Source organism: Gouania willdenowi, chromosome 22 (genome assembly GCF_900634775.1).
Source record: "Gouania willdenowi chromosome 22, fGouWil2.1, whole genome shotgun sequence".
NCBI lineage: Eukaryota > Metazoa > Chordata > Actinopteri > Blenniiformes > Gobiesocidae > Gouania > Gouania willdenowi.
In genome coordinates, this window is record NC_041065.1 from 23,613,879 (window position 1) to 23,639,930 (window position 26,052).

Consider the following 26,052-nt stretch of genomic DNA (forward strand, 5'->3'; position numbering starts at 1 on the left):
CAGAGTTCATAGAAGCAGAACATGACTAACTGTCCTGCAGTGTGTTAAATTGTCACTGCACTCACAGAGGGCAGTGTTGAACTCCTGGCTCTGTTTTTGTTCTGCTTGACTCCAGAGTGTGTAAGCTATGATTTATAACTGGTCCTACTGGGTTCACCCTGTTTTTCTGGTTATAGAAATTAAATATCTGAGAATAGGTAGGTGCCTTAACTCCTTCACAGTGTGGAGTTGCTCCATGTGCATTTAACTTAAGTAACTCATGTTCTGAAGAATGTCTCTTTTAATTAGTTTTATTCCCGTTTTGTCTTTCCCCTTTGGACTACTGACATTTGTTCATTGGTAAAGATTGCAAAATGAGGTATTGTAGGATATAAAATTTCATTTCATTTCATAATGCGCTGTATGTTTTCTGCAGTGGGTGGTATACTGTTGTTAGTAATTGAAACTGAAGGAATAACTGCCATTTTATCATAGTGGTGGCAAGGGTGGAAATTCAGACAGCAAAACTTAGAGTTTTTTCCCCTGTTTTCATCTGCTGCTTCATTAAATATGAATAAATAACTTGTTTAGCAGACTGTATGAATTCCACAGGGTCGAACCCATAATTTACCAGCTCCCAGACTGTACTCTTGAATTTAGATTCCCTCTCTGTCTGCTTTGTCCCTGGCTGATGTGATGTTTGTGTCTCCAGAGATACAATGCCATCATTAATCACCAAGTTTTTATTTACGGTTTACTGCACAGTTTAGCTTTGCTTATTATTTGAAGTGAAGCCATTGTAAAGGATTTAAATTTAAGCCTCCAATGCCTGCCACCTCCCTCTGAAAGGAGGGAGACTTTGGCTGGTTGTCACGACACAAACCAGATGCAGCAGATCCACTGTCCTGGGATTGTTTTTCCAGACTACTGGTTTGCTAGTTCTTGGAGTGTGTAAGCTTGTGTTAAAATGTTCTAGTGTGGATGAGATGCACTGTATGTGGCCGTGCTGTAGGCGTAATGAACCTTTTTCTAAAAAAAAAAAAAAAAAAGGTAATAGCTTATTTGGGATGGAGGCCAGCAGTCTTATGTGTTTTGTAATTATCAGAACAAAATAGAAAATGTTCTCTTCATCTTAAGCAATTACCGATTATTTAATGATGTCGTGTTTAAATTAACAAGATGGAAAAACAAATAATTCATCTTTTAGTTTGATATGACATTGGAAAAAAGTTGCAATACACCTCAGATTTAATTCAATTTCTCTTTCTTCACAAGGTTTAATTAGCAATCCGCTCCCAAAAATAAGAATACTATTCAGTGAGATGACAAGTTATTTTTTTTAATATAATTCTGTATGACAGCACGTATGATTTTTAGCGGGAGGTAAATGGTACCAGATGTGATCGGAGGGGCGTCACAGTTCGAACAGTTTTCACAGTGCAGACAAGATAATTTGTCTCCAATTACTGGCTCTTTGTTTTCGTGTCAGTCATGTGGCTGTTTTCAAGGTTATCATCATGAATTTGTCATTTGGGAATCATATATTTTATCAGCATTGGCTGATTTATGGCTTGCTTTTCTGACATTATTTGTTTTACAATCCACACGATATTGTGGATGAAAATAAGACATGGTCAACACTAGACCAGTTGGCGTTAAAACTGGGGCTGATACAATAGGAGGAGCAAATAATAACTAGAGTGCTTGGAGCACAAACCTCCACCAAGCGCCAAATATCTATATATTATACAGTGTATATTGCAGATATTGGCAGTTAATCTGGATCACTGATCTTTAATTCATTCACACTTTAAAAGCTTGGAAGAAATTTCTATCCCCCAATAATAACGATATAATGGGATAAACATTTTTTATTAATTTTTTTAATCACAATGAAATGCGCAATCTGGATCTGATCCGGATGAAACTCAATCGGATAATTGAGAAACCAACCTGACATACCTGAGTAAAGTTCATGAATATTGGTTAATGACAAACCGAGATAAGAATTTTTGAAATTTTACCAATAATGAGAGATAGGGATTTACATTTAAAAAAAAAAAAACCCAACTGATTCAGAATCAGTATATTGATCCAGATCCCCTCCAAAATGTATTGGAATCTTCCATGGAATTATGTCTATCTTTGGTTAAAACTTTGTCAAAATCAAACAAGTCCTTTTAACATAAATTTGCAAAAGACAAACAAATCACTAAATGCATGTGAAAATATTCCCTCCCTGGGAGTGGTAATGAGCATATGAATGCACACAGATCTTATATCTTTCAGTTAGTATAGAAATTCAGATTAACTAATGCACAGTTTTTTTTAAATATTGAAGGGGGCTGATGTACGTGGAACAAACACATGAGACCGACATTAGCCTTGGCCCATGAGAGCTGTCCAAAGATCAGTGTAACTACTTTAACCAAGCAGTCAAAGGCCATTAGCTTTGGTATTATAATATACACTATACATGATGACCTCCCTGCAGTTTGTACCAAGTTAAAAATGGTGTGTTTTTATTGGGGAACAGAACACTGCTGCTTGTTTTGTTTAAATGTTTAAAGCTATTATTTCTGTAGACAAGGCACATAGCCCTCTCAGTGGCATTTGTCAATGAAAAGCTCAGTAAAGTCTTTGAGTGTGTAAACAATCTTTGCCCCCAAGTTCTTAAAACATGTTCACATGAAACTCTTCTACCCACAAAACCACCAATCTTGGAATTTAAATGATATAGATATATTTTTATACACCCAAAATACAAAATGTTTCATTCTTCAAGTGCTTTCTGTCATAACACAAGAAGCAGGGATAGTGATACCCACTTTAAAGTGGGAAATACAAAAACATATATAGTGTCTAGAGTCTGTTGTAGCCACAGCCATTTCTGTTTAGACTTACAAGGATGTCAAAATCTACTGCTCGAAGCGGGACTCTCACAGTTCTGTATTCTGGCGCGTGACCCATTGAGCATTTCGGAATTTGTCTGGTTCTTGGTTTGGCTTATATCCAAACCTGGCAACCTCCAACTAATGCACAGACTGGGTCTTTGTCATGTTTCCTCTATCATGAGCAAAAGGGACATGATTCTTATTTCGGTGAGTGCTGACACTCACCGTGTGTGTGAGATGCTGTTTCTGGGTCTGTTTGGTCAGACGTTAGTGTTTAAAACCTCATCAAGACTTTTGCTGAAGTAATGGATGTCTGTGGCCCTGCTCTTTTGACACCCCCCACGTATGTGGAAGTATCATGTTACCCTTTACCACTTTCCCTCTCGTGCGACACTTACTGCAACATCAGACTCTGATTTGCAGCTAAGAAAACAGCGTGCAATGAGATTCTTTTCTAAGGTCTTGGACCTGTGGCCTGGTTTGGGCTGCAGCCCAATCTGCCACCGCTGGCAGGCTTTCATTGGAAGCAGAACTAAGTGTTTGTTTTCACTGCATTGTTGGGAAGGAGAGATGGGGGGTACCTTGGTCTACCTAAAGTGGGGCCTCTGGGATGCGTGCGGAGTAAAAATTGCCTTCTACACACAATACATTGGCAAGCAATCCAAGAGCCGAGACATTACCGCTCGAGGACCTTGGATTCGAGCCTTAGCTTTTCTTTCCTTAAACCCAACACTTTTAAGTTATACCAGCCGACTTTAGTGTTCTACTGTGTGGTTTTACGGAAAGCAGCAGCAAAAAATGAAATGAACAAATAAGGTCAAAATGTCACTATGTACAATAATTTTGTAGAAACACCTTTCAAAGAAACAAGTATAAATCTGAATATACTACGTTTAGTTTCTTGTTCTTTATTCAGTCCTATCAATAAAGTCGTACGTTTTGTGAGAATAGTTGCTAATTAGAGTTGATGTGATCACAGGAAAAATACTCAATATCTGTTGTGCCCACAAAAATCACAAGTGTCCTCCTTATAATGAGTTGTGTTCTTTGTCCATAACCTGGAGAACATCGTCCAGGATTGAAGGGCCTAGGTCCAGGCTGAATGAAAATCCACTGTCCTCGTCCTTCTGTTGCCCCACAGTTTTATTTCCGGTCTCTGTAAAGTCTCCATCTCTGTTTGAACTCCTGCTGCCCCGACCTGTGCTGTGCGTTTCATTTTCCTCTTGGTACCTGTCCTGCTCCTCATCTATATCCTCTCTATCCTTGCTGTCGAGTAGCGGCATGGAGTTGCATTTGATCCTTTTCTGGCTTTTGCGCTGGTGGTTCATGGACCACTCTTGGCTCTCAATGCTATCCGGCTCATCCAGGTTTACTCGGGGTGGCTTTGGAGGGGGGGAACAGGCCAGGAAGATGTTCTGCTCACTTTGGGAACTTTGTAGAAGCAATCGGTGGCCCCTCTTTAAAAAGGAAAGATCGCCAAAGCTGTCTGATTGGACATCATTTCCAATGTGAGAGATGTGACGAAAATCGGCCATTGGCAGACTGATCATGTTGACGGACAGCACCTCCTTCCGCTTGGAGTGTCTGCCGGCCCAACGGCCCGAGGAAGGCTTTCTGTGCAGAGATGCTCTAAGAGGCATCTTGGCTGATCTGGTTTGGCTGAAACTGACCAGTTGTCTCGTTGGCTTGTTCCAAAAATCCTTCAAAGTTTTATATTTCTTTTAATCTCTCTGTAACAAAACAAAAAGAAGAAACGTAATAAGTGCTTGTTGCCATAGTCCCATTCAACATTAAATGACAATATATCAACCTTTGCTGCTCTATTCCCTTCAATTGTGATAAAAAAATTTTAATAACCCTCTTTCCCTTAGTTCAGGTGTGGTCTGCTGCATATATTTAAAGGCACACCGCAGACTTTTTGACCTACAGAGTTGACGCATATGAGTTATTTTAAATGATTCCTCAGGCCAATATACAGCGCTTGACTATCAATGCTCCGAGTGGGGCTTCCCTCTTGAAATACCACCCATGTAAGTTTGGAGAGACGGACCGTCTTTGGTCATGTCATTTGACCTGGAGAATGTATCACTTTACGGCAGTCACGTGACTACAGGCTCGGATATACTCATTGGGCTAATTCTTTTACTACTATCTTTCCGCCTGTTGGACTCCTGGTCATGGCCGAGGCAAGCAATAAAAGGCTAAAGACGCCACCGAGACCCGGCCTCCTCCGTCAACCCGCCTTCTGCTCGCCGACGCACCCCGGGTCGACCATTACACCTCCACCCCGCCCCCGGCCGCCGTGCCGATCCCCAGCGAAGGGGGATAACGATGGTGAGTAGGGGGGGAAACGCCACCAACGTGGCGCGAGCCCAGCTCCGCTTCGCACCCCAGCCCTTAAAGCCAATCCTTATCCTGAAATTACAGGTCAACTACTGTCTGCATACACAATCAAAAGACGAGGGAGGCTGGCCCGACTGACATTTGTTGATTTTTGCGATAGTGCTGCTACGCTTGTGGCCACTAGGGGCGCTTGACGTGAAAGTTACAGGTCTAGCACCCCTAGTGTCCAAAAGTTACACAGTGTGCCTTTAAGTTAGGTTAGCCTTCAGATTCTCCATTAACAAAACCAACAGAAATTTAAATCTCAAAATGATACCATGTCCAAACCTCAAAGCAAAAGAAGCAAGCATGTTATTTAAGTAAATTAACAATTACTTTCATGTAAATAGCTTATTAGAAGTTTTTGGTTTGTGATGAAGTAATTTTATTTTTACTGAAAACTTAAAAGAAAACATCTCCCCATAAATTTCCTTTGTTTCGTGATCCGTAATCATTTCATTAAACAAAGCAGACCTCTGCTCATCAATGCAGGAGTGCTGGTTAGATAATCTTCTCGCACCAGCTTTGCACATCAGATCTGTGTTCGTGACTTGAAACACTCACTCTGTAAATTTGTAAGCCACTTCAGCAAACAGGTTTTGTTGGCCTGTAAAGGTTTTATCGGCTCTTTAGTAGCAGCGGGAGATTGGAGAGTGTGGACATAACAGCATTCCTTTCCAAGGCTGTCAGTTTGGCCAAGGAGGAGTCGTAGGATTTTAGCCATGGGTATTATGCTCAGGAAGCTCTTCATGGCCAAGTAAAAACTAAAGAAGTCCATTAAAACAGATTGGCCACAAAACACATTTTAATCATTTGGTATCTCCATAGAATCACCTTGATAAAGGCTTTACTCTGAGCTAGAATAACTATAGTGGTTTTCTCTGCATGCAGTCAATGTGGTAAAATAAGCAGCAATAAAATTGAGATGGATTCGTTTCTTCTTACCTGTTGGTCTGAGACAATACAGGATATTTTAAGCCCACACATGCACACCCGTCTCTGTCAGGAAACTAAGCCGTCTCTAACTGAACAGCCTGACAAACTCCTGCTGAACATGACAGGGCTTGCCGACTTTTACACAGAGTACATTGCTCATCACCGAGATAAACAAAGCAGTCTTCAGCTTAAACCGTGTAATTTTTTTTACATTGAAAAAAGGCTCTTACTTACCATTACTGTATATATTGTGCATCCATTTTTTGCCAACCCTTCCCAGAATACAATTCCAACTGTATTGTAGATCACGGCCGAGGCATGTGGCTGATGAAAGTCTGTTTCAACTCCCTGATAAGCCACAGACAAGCCCTCTTGTCCTCCGAGGTCAGAAATCCCATTAAAAGTTTTTCCTTCTTGGTTGTACTAAGGAGTGTTTCAACCTTTGAATTGTAGGTGGTAAGTAAATCCCAGTGTTTAATTGTTAGGTGCATCCGTCACCCGTAGGACAGTTTGTACCAGCTTGATTGACAGAAACTCCCTATAACACTGTAAATGTGATAGTTAGAGGCTAAGAATCAGCTCGACTGGGCAGCAGGCTGTGTTTGAAGGAGTTGGAATGCAATGCATTTTGAAAAAGAAAAAAAAAGGAAGTCATAGTCAATGAGCAAACAGATCAGCCTTTTAGCAAAAAGGGTTAACTGATCACTAATCTATGTCATTGTTCCAATGCTTTGGTGATTTCCTGCGTGCTTGTGGGGAGCCCCCCAGTGCTGCCCACTGCACTGACTGGCTTTTCTGCCTCACTGGAGGCCAATAGCTTATCTGTGTGATCAACTTGCAGTGTAGCACTCAGACATGTATCAGCATGCATTTTGGGCTTCACAAGATAACATGTTGCCTTTCCAATTCTCACTCCTCTAGCATGATGCTGTTGCAAAGGAATGCCCTTCCAAGCATGATTGTTAGCATAAAAAACTTGGCAAAAAAAAGTTTTGACCATCTTCCTCATTTGGACATGAGTGGTTTTGTTAAAAATCTCCTTGGCTTGTAGAAATACTAGGAATAATTCATTAAATCCAGAAAGTTAAAACATTCCTGAAGTTATCCAACAGAGCGCGAGGAAAATTGTGGATGTTCCCGTTCTCATTTTGAATGCTCGGCCTTGATCACTAAACCTAAACAAACTGGGTGTGAAAGACATGTTTGATCTTTCAAATCTCTTTTTACATTGACTAAATAAACAGTTGGCGAATAACAAAATTGGCCTCATCTTTACACAGTGTGCAATCCAGACTGACCATGGCGAGACATTTACTCTGTAGTGTAATGTGTTCACATGCTACGCAGCCTTCAAACCGACACGTTCAACCAGAGCTGGATTTCTGGGAATGCCTTTTTTTAAAGACCTAACCATAGTGGGCAATGTGGTTTGATGCAGCAATGCTGGGCCTGAAATTGGGGACACGGCGTATTGTTGTTGACCATGGATCAGAAGTGTTTCCAGATATTGCTTTGACTGGCACCAGAAGACTGGACAGTTTTCTGGCCCTTTGTTATGTGTTCTTTATCTTCTGCAATATCGCAACTAGACGGACGGCATTTGGTTCAGATTTACTGGAAGCACTGTTTGATTTTTGATTTTTTTATGTGAGAAATATTGTTTTTTTTTCTTTTTTGGTAAATGGACTGATTGAAAACTTGATAGACAAAATCCCATATATCAATAAATACAATGGTTATATAAAACCAACACTGTGGATTTGAAGTTCCAACGTCATTCCCGTTTCGCATGCAAACTTAACATCTATCCAAAACTGTGAAAAACTCAAAACTCATCCATATCACTGGGTGGCAGTGTTGTGGTGTTGCATTGTTATATTTCATAATTTTTTTGGTGTGCCACTGATGTGTCAATGCTAAAACCCGATATCGGGGGTTTTAAAAAGCCATTATCCGATGTATCTGCCGATAACCGATATATCGGCCGACATATGAAGTAAGAACATTGATATACACAGGATATATAGTAGGGCTGAACGATTTTGGAAAATAATCTAATTGCGATTTTTTTTTCCTCAATAAACACAAGCACTAAATCAATCTGTTTCATAACAAACAATTTCAGATTTATTTAAACTTCAAATAAATATAAAATTTAAATTTTAAATCACAGATTACAGCAATAGAGCAAACAAATCTGTGGCTTTACCTCTTCAACATTACTAACTAACTTCATGAAACATGTAAACATGTGGACTGCACTTCTTAAACGCTCTCTGAACTTAACAGGACAGTCTATAAATAAATAAAATAAACAAATATAAAAAATTATAAAGCTTACTAACATTTAGTTAGTAACATCACACACATTAAAGTGCAGGAAAAGTCAGGAGAACTAATATCTGTTTTAACCAATTGGACGTTTTTTACGTAAATTAAACTCCCAAAGAACTTTAAATAAATTATTACTAAAAAAATAAAAAATAAATTGCAGCCTTTGCATTTTATGATATTGCGATAATATTGCAAACACAATTAATCGTTGAGCCTAAAAGTATAGTGTACATGATCACAAATTCTTATATGACCACAATATGATTCAGTACAAAGAAGCAAAACTCTACAAAATTAAAATAGGGAACTTTATTTAGCTATTAACAATGTCGACATAGGGATTATAAAGCCAAAGGCAAATTTGTGCAAACTGTAAATACAATGTAAAAAAAAAAAAACATATTCCAAAATGAACACGACACAGCACAGAGCCACACAATTTCCACACAGCAAAAATGTTAATACATCAGATACATATTAGCTTGACCAATCAATTGTGTGGGCTATGGACCGATGTCGATTAATCGGTGATAGCTAAAATCGATCCGATTAATCAGTCGGCTCTACTCAAAGCCACAACTCAGTCATAAAGGTTGAAAAACCAAAGTCTAACAAATGATGACACCCATGACTACCTTCACTCTCATTAAATCGTTAAATACTAACGATATTCTTATAGACCATAACACTGTGGATGATGTCAGTGTTGCAGTAGTTGTAGTTAGCTGGTGGAGCCGTTCAAAATATCACATTTCCATGTGTTGTATCGACAGGAAGGAGGCTGTAATCGATTATGGGCCATCGCTCTAATTGATGCTGAATTGCCTGCAGCTACATCACCATGTATCGATTAAAATTCCCCACCTCTTAACATGAACCATATGCACATTATCGTGTGATATTTCCTCAGTGAGGTCTACTTTTTCCCCCAGTATGTGCTGGTGTACTCGATGGATTTCGGGAAATATTTTAGCTTTGTATTTTTTTTTCGTTGGTTCTTGTAAATACATAAAAAGTCATGTTGCTTGAAACCACTTTTAGATATTTAACCCTTTATTGCACATACAGTATTGCGTAACTCATGATATTTTTTCCCAGTTGTGTGTTTGTGTGTGTGTGGTCAATAAAGAATTGTAAATATTTTAATCTTTAGATTTAGATTACAGTGTTTAGATTTGATTTTAGTACAAATAAACAAATTGAAAATTCTACTTCTTGATGTTGGATCTCACACTTTTTCTTATTTCCTCCTTTCATTTTGCCTCACCCCCTTTTTTTTGTTGACATTTCCAATGTCCAGATTTCATGGCTTCTTTTGTTTTACAGTCAGTGGGCTTTTCTTGGAAAATTAGCCCTTGAAGGAGCTACTTTTGCTTTTATAACTATGTATTGTTGGACATTAAACTCCTACATTTTCTAATTCTAGAATCCCTGAGCTCATCCATCATGAAGAGAAATTCCAGGGCATCAGGAGTTCAAGTCTTTGCTCCCATTTTTCTTTTCACAGTTTATTTCTTTTAGTTTTACCGATTCCAAAGGCGCTCTCTGTCTACACCCAATGGGCCTTCACTCATATGAACACCGTGACCACCTTTAACCACATGATTACACACACACACGCACACACGACTTCCCAACAGATCTACTTTTAAAATGCATTGGTTTGAGAGCTTAAAGAAAACATTTTATTTACATTTTTAATTGTCTGATACAGATATTATGTCCATCTTTACACTCACTAAGCCTGAACCAAAAATATTTCAATAAAATAATGTCATCATAATACTTAATAATGAAATAATCTTATGTTAAGTTTGAATTGATTCAGACAAATTTTTTCAGGAAATTTACTTTAAATTTTACTTTAATCTCCTAACATTTTTCAACCGCTAACTGTCAGTGTTCCTCAGAGGAATCTACTGATTGCTTTGATGTATCCTTATCCTTTGACGGATTAAGGATTGCTTTGATGTATCATTATCCTTATCGCTTGAATGATAAGGATCGCTTTGATGTATCCTTATCTTTATCCTTTGAAGGATACATCAAAGCAATCAGTAGATGCCTCTGAGGAAGACTGGCAGTTGGCAGTCGAAACAGGTCAGGATATTAAAGTAAATTTCAAAGTAAATTTTCTGAAGAAAGTTGTTTGAATAAATTAAACATATCCCTATCCTTCAAAGAATTAGAATTGCTTTGATGCATCCTCATCCTTTGAAGGATACATGAAAGCCATGTATAGATGCATCTGAGGAAGACTGACAGAAGTTGTAACAGGTTGTAAAGCAAATTTTAAAGTAAACTTCCTGTTTAAGTTGTTTGAATAAATGAAACCTTAACATATTTTTTTTAAAAAAGACAAAATTATTACTTATTATGAAGTAATCTTGTTTAATCATTTTCAAGGCAATTTATTTCTAAAACAATGAATTACATAATTAGTGAAGGCATTAAGATTGTATGCAATTTTTTCTTCTTCTCTGTTTCGACACATTTCATCACATAAAAGAAGGTACTCTGTCGGAGTTTAATCTATATAGCAGTCTGTGCAGGTAAAGGGTTAATACAGGAAGTAGATTTAAGCCCTAATCTCTATTAAGTGTTTGTTCTCCACTAACAAAAACATCGTAATAGACTAAACCTTTAGGGTTTTTGTGTCTGCCGAGTCCCGTAATGACTGGTGATTAATAATCTACTCACCAAATGTTTTTTTCTGAGCTTCGAGTTTCGACCTCTACTGCACTAATACATGTACAGTGCCATGATCCTGTTTGTTTGAATTAGCCAGCACCTCCACACGCACACACACTCAGAAAAAAAGTATTTGCCGATCATCAATCACATTCGGTGGAGCTCAGTGACACACACGTAGAAATACCCTCTGTGCTACCACACAAGCTCCAGATAAATAGCTTCTTGATTAACTTCACCACAGTGCATTAGAGGCAGAAATGTTAGCTCTGACCACAAAGCAGCCTTGTTAAAGCAAAAGCAATTCTTCTCTTGGAAGTCTATAAACTCACTTCTTGGTACAGTTAGTGGTTGGAGATGTTTAAGGGCTAATGATGCTAATATCCAGCTCTTTAAGTCATACAGATAACCATCAAGGCTGCAAAGTTAAGAACCAGGAAGCATACACGAGCTTCTCAGGAATAATGTATCATTATAGATGCTCCTCAAGTGTTGTCGCACACAAGCTTTCTATGCTTTATTGTTTTTGTGTAGTTGATTATTGAAGAAAAAATCTTCAAGATTCAGATTTAATCGACCTGGGTACCCCAGTGTACAGAATACTAAGGAAACTCCTGCTATGTTCTGGTGTTTTCGTAAGTTTAACTGTCATTGATTATTTTTGAAAAATTAATTATTATTTTTTTTTCCCCATTCATACCTATTGGAAAATTCCAACAGCGCCCCCTGCGGTTAGTAAAGATACATACAGTTTATATCGGCTCCACAGCGACCCCTGCTATTATACTGACTCTGAGGGGAATACTGACTCCGAGGGGTAATTCAGACTCTGAGAAGTTATACTGACTCCGAGGGGTTGTACTGCCTCTGAGGGGTTATACTGACTCCGAGGGGTTATACTGATCTTGAAGGGTTATACTGTGGGATATAGTGATGCTAAGGGGTTATACTGACTCTAAGGGGTATCGCTTATGCATCCTCACTTGCGTTTACTTTGGGAAATGCAGTTTACTTTCACATTTTTAGGGGCACGTTGTTTGTGTTTTGTGGTTTTCCTTCAGACTCTGGGCCCCAGTGTTGCAGCAATGCACGTTGACACGCACACACACACACATGCCAAGTGTTTGGTTACAGAGTGAAGCACTAGCTAAACATGTACATTGTAAGTTAACACTACCAAACAGGGAAACGTCCTTCTTCGTGAGAAAGAAATGCATCAGAATGACAAAGGAGCACCTGCTATTGCTCAGAATTCCCCTCCATCATTAGCAGTGTGCGCTCTGTCCATGAACACAGCGGGTGGACAAGGGGTCAGGCCAAATCCTAAGAGTTTTCACATTGATTTCAGCATTGTGACCAATAGAGGGCGTTATAGTAGATGTGTTTATTTACTGTTGAGCATTCTATGTCTTTTATACCTGATCATGTTTTATACAAGACTTGTTTAATTACCCAGTGTTGTTTGCGTGATATTTCAGAGTTACGTGTCAGACAGGGGCTTGAGCTCATAATATTGGAATGATAATAGCAGCTTTCCTCAATCCAGGGATGGGAAGGGGGGGGGGGGGGGGGGTATTGTGGGTGACTTCCCCTCACCGACCCTCTGCTCTCGTCTTCCTCCATACTTTACCCTCTTTCTTTCTGCACATGGATGCTGGAGTCCTTGTGATGTTTTCCAGATGCCTCAGCTCAGGGAGTGCATTGACAAAAACGTACCTCTCCTCCTCAAATTGCTTTTCTTTGCGCTCTCACGGGCCTTGATGCACACACACACAGACTCTCACACACACACACGCAGACTCCCGCTTCCTCCTGCAGCTCACTGTCTTGTTAAAGAGACGCTTCCTTGGCCCAACTGAGTTCCTTGATATAATCCTAAAACAATGGCTCAGTCTGTGGACACATGGCCTTCCTCACGTGGAATTTGTGTATTTAAAAACACATAAATAAGCTCATACCTCATCAATTACGCTGAAAATCAGTTTCAACACTTTGCAGCGTGTTTAAAACCATATGTTAAAAACAATACACCCTACATTAATTATAATAATACATGTTTGATAGCTGCAAAAATACAGCAAGGTAGAAAATAAATTAATACCTGCTGGCGAATAAATCCAAAATCCAGCCCTGACTCCTGGACACATTAGAGATCCTGATGAGCTCAATCATGAGGATTACGCTGTCACAGTGATTCTCCTGCCATTATACTAATGTTTTGATTAGCCTTCTTTGCAGAGAGAAATTTGTGGTTTTTTTCAACATTGGACAGTATTTCATAAAATCATTAGACATTATTGCCATTTTGGTTACAACACTTTTCTCGAGACTTCAAGAGAGATTGTAAAAAGCAGAGGTGTGGACTCGAGTCACAAATTTCATGACTTTAGACTCGACTTGACAAAAGAAGGACTTGCATCTCGACTTAGAAATGAAAACAAATGACTCTTGACTTAACTTGGACTTGAACTTATTGAATCAGGAACACTTGATTTACTACCATGACAAAAATAATATAATGTATTATTATTGATCAATAAGTTTGCTTAAACCCCTGTGGGATGGCACTTTGATTGACAGGTCCACCTTTGACCAATCAGCAAGCAGCTGAAAACATCAAGCTGGGCTGAGACGAGCGCGCACGAGCATAGAAAATGATTTCAAGAGTGATTATTTGGGATTTAAAGTAATTATACCTTGTTCTACTTACCAGTATGATTGTTTGTTTGTTTGGTAAACAGGGAACATTTTAAACTCTAAAACGATGCTGGATTGATTTGTTATTATAGCATTCTGTCAGATTATATCACTATTACGTGACAAACAAGTACTCTATTCAAGTAATTCATTGTTTGTATCAGATGAATAAACTTGCTCCGTAAAATGGCACTAGCTGTGGTAGATTATGTACTCATGACTTGTTGAGACTTGACTTGACAGCCTTGATTACACAACACAATAAGCACAATATGCACAACTACAACTTAACATCTCATTCTCACTTTAAAATAATCAACTCTCTCCCACCCTTTCCATTTCCTACCTTGAGTCTCTCCTCTCTGTTCCCTTCCCCCTCACCAAGGTGTAACACTGCCCTCTTTTTTTAGATCCTCCCTTTAATAAAGTGTTTCCTACCCTTTCATAGGGAGGGCAGGTCACAGTTATGCAATAAAATAAATTCATTTATTTAATTGCAATAACAAAACATGCATTGCTGTCTTAAGAAAGACTGCACTTCTTGTAGTGTTGACCTTTGACAGCATGTGCAGAAAAAAAGACTTGACTCGAGACTTTAGTGACATGACGAGACTTACTTTAGACTTAAATTAGTGTTAAGCAGTGACTTGTTCCCACCTCTGGTAAAAAGTATTGCATATACTTTATGTGAGGTGAAGAATTTAAAGGTTAATAATTCAAAATGTGATTCGTAACATCGACTTCAGCCTTTTCAGTGACATTTCTGACACACTTTTGTTTGCAGGCCAGATGCACCATTAACCTAAACTTATTTCACTTTTGTCCCATTCCTCTTATCTGTCCCATCTCTGACTCTGTTTGACTCAGCTTTCTTGTTTATTGAACAATTGTTTGTCTCTCCTTTGTTTAGGGATCTCTGAAAAATGAGCGCGACTACGAGAGTGTGGTGATGATGAGGATGAGGCAGGCAGCCGAGCGTCAGAGACTAATAGAGCAAATGCAGAAAGAAGACGACGAGGACCAAGCTGCCACGTCATAGTGCCGCACCACCTGACCGTCAGACTTTAGTTTCATAAAGCTGTGCTACATTTTTTTAATTTCTATGTTACTATTATTTGCCAGTCTAATAAAGCATATGCTTGATTTCTCAAGATGTGTTGTAAATTCAATTAAACTTTATTTATATAGCGCAAATTACAACAAAGTCATCTCAAAGCGCTTAACAAAATATAGTCCATAGTAAGAAAGAAAGAACCCAACAATAGAATAGACTAGAATAGAATCAACTTTATTGGCCAAGTTATGTAAGTTATACACACGAGGAATTTGACTTGGTGAACTGTGCTCTCTCTCCAGTAGTGTAAACATTAAATAACATTAAATAATAACAATTAACTAGAAAAAATATATATAAACATAAATATAAACAGTAGTTAGACTAATATGTGCAAAACTAAATAAGATAATATAACAAGATAAGACAATAATAATAATAATACTAGTAATAATAATAATGATAATGAGATAATAGTGCACATGATCCACATGGACAAGTATTTAGCGAGGTTCAGAGGTGGCAGCCATCCGCTTCGACTGGTTGGGTTAGTGAACAGAAGGGCAAACAGAATAGAATAGGATAGTCCATCTGAGTGTCCCAGACTGGTTGAGTCTGGGACACTCAGATGGACATTGATCAGTCCATGCGAGTGTTAAAGACTAGTTGAGCCATGAACCACTGATCAGTCCATGCGAGTGTTAAAGACTAGTTGAGCCATGAACCATTGATCAGTCCATCTGAGTGTTAAAGACTAGTTGAGCCATGATCCATTGATCAGTCCATCTGAGTGTTCCAGATGAGTTGAGGCGCGAACCATCGATCAAGAAATAACACAATAAATGGTATTAAGGAAGATGAAGGTGTTTGGGGATATAAATTATCTACTGAGAAACATTTAGGTAAGATTGGCCCTGCAATACCATAGAATCATAAAACTAATGATGATGGGTTAAATGTCTCATTACCCCAATATTATAGCCAAATTGGTGATTTATCAAATATCTCTTCTTTGTTGTCTGCATCCTCAGAAACTGAGTATTAGCAGTTATCCAAACCGCAGACTGTGAGGTCACTATATGGAAATCATTCCTCCTGATGCTAAACTAGTAATCAAGCTGCAATTAGTCTGCATCCAAACAAGCCACTAGGTTGACTTGTCTGGAAATTTCTGTGGCCTCATGTGATGAATAGTGAACTGATTCTAGAGGCCCCTGCATTCTATATTGTGCGGTTTCAATGATTGTACTCTAGACTGTGTATAGCTTGATGTAAGGTTTTTCCCACAACGGAGCTGCAGACGCAACTGATTCTGTCAAACAGATTTATTGTTTAAGCTTATTTATTTACATCACTTCAAGTGTTGAAGGCACCTCAAAAACACCCGCAAAAAAAAAAATCTTGCATTTTTTTTTAAATGTAGTAAAAGTAGAAAGTGAGGGTATGGAAACACATTGTCCTCTTACACAACAGAGACAAGTACATTTGCATTTGCATTACTTGGAAATTAATGACATTTTAATGGCCCAGATTTAATTAACACGATTTGAAAATGCCCGTTCATGAAAACTAATGAAAAGAAATGATAAAATCCACTCATTTGCTCAGAACTGTATTTCATTCTCCTATTCATAATTCAATTTGACACGAGAATATTCACTTGATGCGTAATCTTATACCATTAGGTAATTTTAGTTCAGGTGCCAAATAATGAGCAGTTTGATCTCAAGTGGGTCACAGATTATAGGTGCCACAGATAACTTGGACTTTCACGTTTAAATTATGTGTAAAGTACATATAAGGCACTGACAACATCCATGCAATGAGTGACAGAAATTAATTCCTGCAGGATCTTCCCTTTAATTTCCTTGATTTTGTGACAAACTTATTTAATTTTGGGAAATTCTGTGTAATAAGTGGAGGAAAGTTGCAGGAATTTCAAAAAAGATCTAGATTTGTTAGAACAATTGAGGTTTAAAATGACTGCCATTATGTGAGTTTCATTGACTTTATGTATTTGGAAGGGCTGAGATATGTACAACTGAATTATTTGGTTATTTACACAATGATTGATGTGGTTTTTTTTGTTTTTAATTATTTTACTTTCTTTTGTAAGCACAATTGGATGCTCGAAAAGACCACATTTGGCCCCCGGGCCTTGAGTTTGACACGTGCACATAGAGGTCAGATATATTCACTTCACCTGCCATTGGTTGCAATTTAATCAGTTTTAAATCAAACATGTTTCAAAATAATAATGACATTTAAAGCTTAGTTATTATTCTTTATCTCTTTTAATGAGGCAGGAGGTAATTTATCTGAGGATTTGAAGCCATGTGTTTACTTCCTTTAGAGCAACGTTACAAAATCAGTGTTTTTATCAGTGTCAAACATTTACACAGCCCATATTTTATCCTTAAATCAAAAACAAAACACTTTCTTAGAAATGTGTTTTGTCCTCTGTGTGTGTGTTTTTTTTCCCGTGTTGTTTCCCAATAGTGTTATATAAAAGATGAATAGAAGACATGTATTTAGGGACCCACATTAAATCAGATATTATAGTGCCAGAGCACGACGGTCACTTTGACTGACCCGTTCCTCATTTGGAACAATGTTTAATCCTTCCAAATACTTTTATTTTTTATTTTTCATACTATGCAGTGCAATGGTGCCATGGTTTGTCTGTGTTTTACAGTCCTGTGTGGCGGATGCTCCGATCCTGTCTTTGTGTTATTTAGGGGCCACAAAGCAAAGCGGCTCCACAGCATCCAATCCAGTTATTCATCCCCCTGCCACTCCTGCGCTTGCCTCTGTTACACAATGTCCAGCTGTGGAGCAGAGCGATGTGGTGAGAGACATCTGCTCCTCTTCTAACTCTCCTCCTGCAAATTCCCCTCATCACATGGTTTTGTTTATGCGTGGCCTTATTTCAATATCCAGAAATGCAAGGGGGAGAGAAAAAAAAATCAAAAACACAAACCCCAAAGAACACACAAACTCAGGCCAAATGACAATAGAGGAAATACATTTACAGGAAATCCATTCACCACCAACCCTGCCTTGAGCCCACAGTTGCTTGTGCTGCGTGCAAACCAGACGTGGAGGGTGAGTGTGGGGTGTGCTGTCAACGATTACAGTGAAACCCAGCTATGGCAAACAGCTTCTGAAGTCTCTGCGGTCACTGCGCTTGGAGGTGCACTCTCTTAATCCCCGATGTGGAGGTCAGAACAAGGTCACACGTGTGTGAGGCAGCAGGTGGACTGGTAAAGTCTACGGATTTGTGTGATATTTGTAAATTGTTGAGCTTTCTGTGAGCAGCGTTGGTTAGGTATAAAACAATAATTATTTTGTTGCTAACTGTGCTACTGGAGCAGGATTAGCACTTTCATGCACCAGTAGCAGGGTCTTCCTGTCACCAGCTGGGTTTGTCTGAACATGCAGCATGAGGCTATGGAAGCCCGTTTCCGCCACTTAAAAAAAATAATAATCACTATGGTAGGTCAACTTGTGAGTTAGCAAAGTCATAATTATGAGAAAATATTGTTTTTAATGTAAAGTTGCAAAGAAACATACAAAAATGTGACTCATATTACACTAAAAACGTATTCATGCACCTCCACTATTTTCTACATTATATGTACCATTTGTTGAATTACAAGTGATTAAACAGCCAAATATATATGTTTTGAATGAATTATTATTCAAAATGGTGACAGTGTCAGTAGACTGCTGCAATTGCTCAGTTTGTATCTCATAATTATGACTTTCTGTCTCATAATTATGACTTGCGGTGGTGATTTGTTTTTCTTTTTTTTTAACAGTCTGTCCAGAATCTCAAATATGCAATCAACGTACTGCCTCACACAAACATTTACTTTGATCTACTGCCAGTCTTCTTCAGAGGCGTCTGCTGATCGCATTGCTATATCCTTGACTTCCACTTTTTTTCATTGAAATTGAAAAGAAAAACCTTGGTTTATTTCCCATCGGCATATTAATTTGAATTTAGCATTTTAAATTAGTATTTTCTTTAATGATATGATGAGAAAATGAACAAAGATGTTAATAAAAATACAAACTCTCCCACCTGGGAATGCGTTTCAACATTACTGTTTGCACTTCCACATGTAAATGATAAATACTGTGTGTAAGGCAATGACGATATTCAAGTAATAAAAGACAGATATTACTCCCTGCAAGATCTTCACTTAAGAATTCCTGGAGTTTATGTGTCATTTTTGGGTAATTCAGGGCAGTTTTGTGAGAAACTGAAAGATTTTTAGAAAGATTTTGTTTATAAAAAAAAAAAAAAAAAAAAAAAAAACAGCTTTTAAAAGGGACTGCAGTCATGTGATTATATAAGCATGGGAAAACTGCAATCAACTGCAAATATTGTAGAGATTCATTGAAATTGTGTATTTGGACAGTCTGAGATAAGTACAACAATTTACAAAATGATTCATGATTTCTCCTGCGGGCCCTTCAAAGGGCTGGATTTCTTTTGGCCCCCGTACCTTGAGTTTGACCCATATTCTAAGAGCTTATTTGTTTTTAATTGACGTATCTTGGTAGGAAAATCATTTTATCACTATCTTGATACTTCTGTATTTAAAATTCAGTGGCAATGATGTTACATGAAGTGCACCTAGTGCTGATCAAAGTTGGAGCTTTGATTAACTTCTACACCAACACGAAAGAGAAACACGTTTATTGTTAAAAGACAATATGACTTTGCAAAATGAAAAAGTGACACACAGAAAGTTAAAGTTTAGCCTGTTCTAAAAGGTTTTTGTCATGTTTCCTCTTTTTGTAATTTTAGCAGAGCTATACTGTCCTCCATGGTTATGGGTGGTACTCCATAGTTTAATCCACATATTTCTGGAAAATTGTGGAAATACAATCACAGAGACCTCCGTTCATATCTGGCATTCGTTTGCTATAGTTTTTCCATTATTACGTATTGCTTATTTTGCATGATAAGTCCTTATCTCCTTTCAGTGCAAACTGCATCTTTCATTATTGACATGGAAGCTGCAAGGTTTATTGTATAGAATGATTCATTACTGTACTATTGTGTAGCAGATTTTTTCTTCATGCCATATTTATTTATGAAAATGTAAAGGTATGCAAGATGTTTTGTATACAAACAAAGCTGTTTCACACTCAGAAACTTGGTCACAATCAAACTATCAAGATGACAAGCATGAGGCATCTTTGATGGAGGAGGAATCCTCTTTAACTGTGGGGTTGATTTGGTGACTGCGCTCCCTTCAAAGGCCGATCAAAGTGCTTTGATCCTCCACAGTCCTGCTGTTATCACTCAGTCTCTTTGTGGAGACACCACACCAGCGTCTGTCCCACGCCCGTCATGGACACCACACGATAACCGATCTTTTCCAGCTTGTCCAGCACCAGGCGGGCCGGCTCGTCAACGTGGTACTCAGAGCTGCAGTGGGCATACAAAACACAGATGTGGGTTGGGTCCATATATTATTGCTGTTAATTGTCCACTTTCTCGCACACCTTTGTTCATTATGTTAAGGTTTAATACGTTCTGACAACTTTTTTCAGGAAATTTACTTTGATCTCCTGACATGTTTCGACTGTCAACTGCCAGTCTTCTTCAGAGGTGTCTGCTAATTGCTTTGACATGTCCTTGACTTATGTATTATTATTTCAGCAAGTTTGTTTTGTTTTCTTTTTTAATAATATGTTAAGTTTTAATTAATTTTGACAACTTTTTCCAGGAAAATTGACTTTGATCTCCTGGCATGTTTCGACTATCAACGGCCAGTCCTCTTCAGAGGTGTCTGCTGATTACTTTGATGTGTCTTTGACTTCTGCATTATTGTATCAGCAAGTTCATTTTGTCTTCTTTTTTAATAAAATGTTAAGGTTTAATTAATTATGACAATGTTTTTTCAGGAAATTTACTTTGATCTCCTGGCATGTTTCGACTGTCAGCGGCCAGTCTTCTTCAGAGGCGTCTGCTGATTACTTTGATGTGTTCTTGACTTCTGTGTATTTATTCCAGCATGCTCATTCTGTCTTCTTTTTTAAATCATATATTATGGTTTTAAAAATGAAAATTGAACATTAATAAAGATATGATTAAAAATACAAACTCCAACCTGGAAATGACAGCTTTATAGATATTGTTTGCTTTTCTCATACAGAAGGAACGTTGATCACAAGCCAATATGAGTGAAGTGCTGATGTGTGTTTATTTCTGTGTCTAGGCACATTGAGTCTCCTACTCCATGATGAAGATGATGGCGGCAGTGAAGGACAGGGCTTTATGTGTTTGGTTGCCTCTCATACTCAGTACTCACAAGTTATTTCCCAGCATGGTTGTTTTTCTTGCTCCGAGGTAATTCATGAGTGCAGGATCTGAGAATTCATCCCCTACATTAGTGGGACCAGTTTCCTGAAAGACAGTATTTAAATGCATTATGCACTGTCCATTGTTTGTATTAGGGACTCTGTCTGTTTGTGCGGCTCTGGCTGAACATCACCTGAAGCACCTGACAGGTGCAGATCATAATCTCTAATATGTGGAGAGGCTAATAATAGATGATCCAATACTCTGAGGATATTGGGCTGCTGCATGCATGCATGCAGACTGCAGAGGGAACAAAGCCATCAAAACATGTGCTTTGGATTTGGTGCACCATGGAAAATGGGGGCAGGCTACAAAAAAAAAAAAAAAAACAACAACTAGATGTACAAACTGATTTTTAAAGCATGTATTATCTGTTTTTCCAGCGTGTTAATGCAGAGATGGAGTTTATATTTGACAGTGATTTTAATGTGCGCAATGCAGGCAAATCAGAGGAGAATCAGCTGAAGCTCAGAGCTTCACAGACGCGTGATACGCACCAGTCGGATCTGTGTGCTGATGAGCATGAAAGGCATCCCCGCGGTTCGGCCTCCAGTCTTTTCCACTCCCCGGGTTTAGGTGCTGAGGTGTCCCTGCTCGTGCTCTCTCTCCAAGGTGCGCTCCTGCTCTGCGCGCAGCGGGGGAAACGCCCACCTCTGTGGACCAATCACAACTCGCCTTTCCTCCAGCAGCAACACAGACCAGAGCTGCGCATATGTTGCTCAACCAAGGATCAGTAGTTTTTATTAACGTTGAAAATATCAGCCAAGGAAGTGGCTTTTGACTTTACTTCCTCACAATAAAACAGCATCAAAAATGTTATTCGAACTTATTAAAACTCGTAACTCTGTATTTTTGTGACAAGAGCCATGAGATGAATTGTGTTTGGCGCTGTAGAAATAAAGTTGATTTCAATTCAATCGTGGCTTCGTGTAGTGGTAAACTAATGGTAATCCAAGGGCCACAAATAACTGGATAAGCAACGTTTTTCCATGTTCATAATTTACAACATTTAGTTGGCCTCCTTTTGTTTGATGGGAAATAGACACAAAAAACCCACAATAGCCTTAAACATATAAAAAAAAAAAAAAACAATATCCTACCATAAAAAAATAATAAAATAAAAATAAATAAACTCCATACACAATAGCCTTAAACATTCCAACTTTCCTCATCCTCTAAACACTTAGAATTTTTTTTCACACCTTTACAGCTTTAAACAGAATTACTCGTTTGTTTAAAAAAAAATATATATATATATATTTAAGACTGCAAATAACAAAAAATACTTGTTTTTCTATAACGTTATCCCAGAAACCTTCATTCATTCAATCTTCTTATATCATCATCATCAGCAGCAGTCACATGGTCATCAAGCACATTTGCCGAAGGGACAGAATTTTCTTGGTAGATGCTGTAGGAGTGAGGAGTCTCCAGTGGGCAATGGAGAGTCAAGATGGTTCAATTTAATAAACGATTACTTTCATAAATGTCATATTGATTGCCATAGGACAGTGGTAGCAAACCTGGGGGACACACAGAGTCATGACAGCGAGGCGCGAGGAGGCGGCAATAACCATTTAAACTGCAGACTCGTTCAAGTGGTTCTGTCGTGTCTCAGCAATATATCAATGGACCAATACATTTTTATTTAATTTTAAGAAAAGGTTACAATGATGCAGAGCGTAAATCTTTATTCAGTGGATGTAAACGCAGAATGCAAAGTTAATAACAGTTAGCTAGCGCAGCAAGTTAGCAACTGCAGCTGCATTTCCTAATCAGACCACGTTTGACGCAGCAAAATCAAAATAGGGCTAATGTTGTTTTGGGTTCTGATTAACGCAATACAAACAGAATTTACAAAGGCAGAGTTTTTTTTTTAAATGAGCGATTATTAGTTCACTTTAATTTTTGTAACTGAGTTTTGAGTGTATTTCGGTTCAGGTTGTTATGTAGGTATCCTTTGGTTATTGTGTTTTATTTTGGTAAAAAAAAAAAATTCTGTGTGAATGTTTGTGCATCCTATCTAATCTGTTTGTTGTATTCAGGAACTGTCATGCATTAAGATAGTCGGCGCCAGACAAAATTCAATGGGGGGGCATTAAGAAAACTGCAGGAGGCACAAATTTTTGTTTATTCCTGGAGTTATTATATATATATGTTTGCCATTTAAAAATACAGCAAGTTTCACTTCAAAACATTGTGCAAAGCTCAAATTCACACAAACGAGGCACTGTACCACAGCTGATGAAAGCGTCTCTCTCGCTCTCTCTGGCGCACACATACAGTAGCTATGCACGCTATTTGCGTACCAACATTTAAAATAAACGTCAAACACTATTCAACATTTAAACATGATCCCACTACACCAAACAACAGATGAAAGCGTATAAAAGTATTTTACTGTGCACAGTGTGTAGCAGGGGTGAAAGAAAGAAGGTAAAAGTAAATGAGCATTTAACGACAAACTAATGCTATATAAACACAGCCACAAAAACAAAGTTAGCTTGCGACGCTAACATACCTCTGAGAAAGTGAACGCTACAGACACAGGCAGACTCTGCTCTTCCCGACCGCAGAGGTAGGTTTGTCCTGTGAGCTTTTTACATTTCTCACCTTTGTGAACGACAATCTCCTATACTCTATACATTTATTTTCCTTTTCTCAGTTAGAACGATTGGAGCAGCCATAAACTACACATAACATGGGTTTTTTGATTATTCCAGACAGCCGATTCTCAAGCTACTTCACTTCCTGCCTTCCATCTGAATTTCGCGCTCTCGCGATGCAGCAAACTGACGTCACGTGAAAACCACCTATTGGTTGTGCCGTTTCTTTTCTTTTCTTTTTTTACTTGTCTGCACATGCTGTCAAAGGTCAACACCACAGGAAGTGCAATCATTATGAGACAGCAATGCATATTTTGTTATTGCAATAAAATACATTGATTTATTTTATTGCCTAGTTGTGACCATCACCAGCCCTCCCTAAGGAAAGGGAGCAGTTTCTAGTGATGTATATTATGGTACAGTTTTTATCAATACCCCCTCCCATGACGCCTACACTGTGCATATATAATCTGAGATGTAGAAGCCAGGAAGAATAGCTACTGCAGAATAGCTAATGAGGAGTTAAATAAAAACAAATAAAAAAACTATTCCATTGCATATTGCTTGAATGCACCTTGTGTAGCAGATTTTGTCTTCATGCCATATTTATTTATGAAAATGTAAAGGTATGCAAGATGTTTTGTATACAAACAAAGCTGTTTCACACTCAGAAACTTGGTCACAATCAAACTATCAAAATGACAAGCATGAGGCATCTTTGATGGAGGAGGAATCCTCTTTAACTGTGGGGTTGATTTGGTGACTGCGCTCCCTTCAAAGGCCGATCAAAGTGCTTTGATCCTCCACAGTCCTGCTGTTATCACTCAGTCTTTGTGGAGACACCACACCAGCGTCTGTCCCACGCCTGTCACTTTGCTACTGACCCAACTGACACCCGTGCTTGAGAGTAAAACTACTCTCCAAGTGCTGAGTTGATATGCTAACGCCACAATGATGCAGCTCACTGAGTGCATTTACTGAGAAAAAAAAAAAAAACATGACACAAGTTCATGCAAGCATGCATCAGGAGCTTTGGCCTTTCATGGAATTTAATAATTCCCTCCTCTTCTCTCTAATAAAATTTGAATTGAGTCGTGTGACAAAAAGGGAAATGAAAGGCAAGCAGCAATGGCGAGGACTCCGATAAAAATCAGTAATATAAATGTAATGTCCCACTGAAGCCAGAGAAGCCTAGCAGACATTCAGTGAGGCTTTGCATGTCATGCTCAGCAGGAACGGATCATTTAAAGCCTCATCGCTTCATCATATTGTGATTGTAGACAGACATGAATCCGGACTCCTTCAAACCACAGCTGAGGCAGAAATAGCCTGTTATGTTTTTTACAGACAATAATAAATAGAGTAGGTTATCATCAAATGAAAAACATTTTGTACCTTTTTTATCACTGCATTTGTATTTCATCTGTTTTTTTATGTGCTGTTTACTGGCAGAAATCAGCATTTCTGACTTTGACAAAGTAGTTTTTTCACATTTGAAGATTAAGAAATAAACAAAAGTGTCTTTTTTCCATGTTTATTTAGCCCCCGAAAACCTGGACCCAAAACAAAACAGGAAGGCAACAAAAAAGCTAAGTAGAGACCTCCCTCCCTGTTTTTACCAAAGCAGAACATGATCTTTGAGAACGCTCCTACCGAGACACTTCCTGTGCTCCTGCAGTGTTCTCCTGCACTCGCTCATCTGCTGCTGGTTATTGCAGTCCAAGGTCGGCTCCATGGGTCAGCTTGTCTCTGACCTGTGGTGACAATGGAGCACATCCCTGGTGGCTCAACAGGAAGCACTTTGATCTTTTTGATGATACCATTGCTTTCTTTTCTAGCAGCTAAAGAATTGTGAGTGTCAGCTGCAAGATTACTTTTAACCCACTGGGTGATCCCGAAGTATGATTTAAAGGAGCATAGGACAGATTCAAGAAATAAGTGACCCGATTAGGGTAATGTGTGTCAACTCTTCATAGCAGTTCAGTCAGGAATACTTTAGTCAAATTGTTTTATTTAGCATGCAGTTTAGATTTGGCGGTAAGGTGAGACCTCTCTGCCCTTGCAGCAGCTATGTGGAAACGAAGGGAGCTCTTCCTC

General features: G+C 38.5%; 3 protein-coding genes across 4 annotated transcripts in view; 1 reads left to right on the top strand and 2 right to left on the bottom strand.

The window, feature by feature from the left end:
* Positions 1-15,064, top strand: part of dnajc17 (DnaJ (Hsp40) homolog, subfamily C, member 17) — a 36,484-nt gene extending 21,420 nt beyond the window's left edge. Inside the window, exon 11 of the mRNA XM_028438459.1 lies at positions 14,824-15,064. Within this exon, the coding sequence (XP_028294260.1) occupies positions 14,824-14,952 (129 nt within the window). The 3' untranslated portion in view covers positions 14,953-15,064. The remainder of the gene's footprint in view (positions 1-14,823) is intronic.
* LOC114456593 (cdc42 effector protein 3) lies at positions 1,303-6,956 on the bottom strand. Of its 2 annotated transcripts, none has more exons than XM_028438462.1 (2): positions 6,426-6,956; positions 1,303-4,603 (listed from the first exon to the last, which is right to left on the bottom strand). In XM_028438462.1, exon 2 carries the CDS (start codon positions 4,511-4,513, stop codon positions 3,902-3,904), a length of 612 nt encoding a protein of 203 aa, XP_028294263.1. In that variant the 5' UTR covers positions 4,514-4,603; positions 6,426-6,956; the 3' UTR covers positions 1,303-3,901. The 2 variants fall into 2 exon arrangements, with proteins under 2 accessions (XP_028294263.1, XP_028294262.1); XM_028438461.1 differs by lacking the exon at positions 6,426-6,956 and adding an exon at positions 6,201-6,271.
* Positions 15,065-19,801: 4,737 nt separating the features above from the next.
* Positions 19,802-21,997, bottom strand: gchfr (GTP cyclohydrolase I feedback regulator). The gene is made up of 3 exons (XM_028438413.1): positions 21,847-21,997; positions 21,300-21,394; positions 19,802-20,413 (listed from the first exon to the last, which is right to left on the bottom strand). The coding sequence occupies exons 1-3, from the start codon at positions 21,880-21,882 to the stop codon at positions 20,284-20,286; spliced, it is 261 nt and encodes an 86-aa protein (XP_028294214.1). The 5' UTR covers positions 21,883-21,997; the 3' UTR covers positions 19,802-20,283.
* Between the last annotated feature and the right edge of the window lie 4,055 nt (positions 21,998-26,052).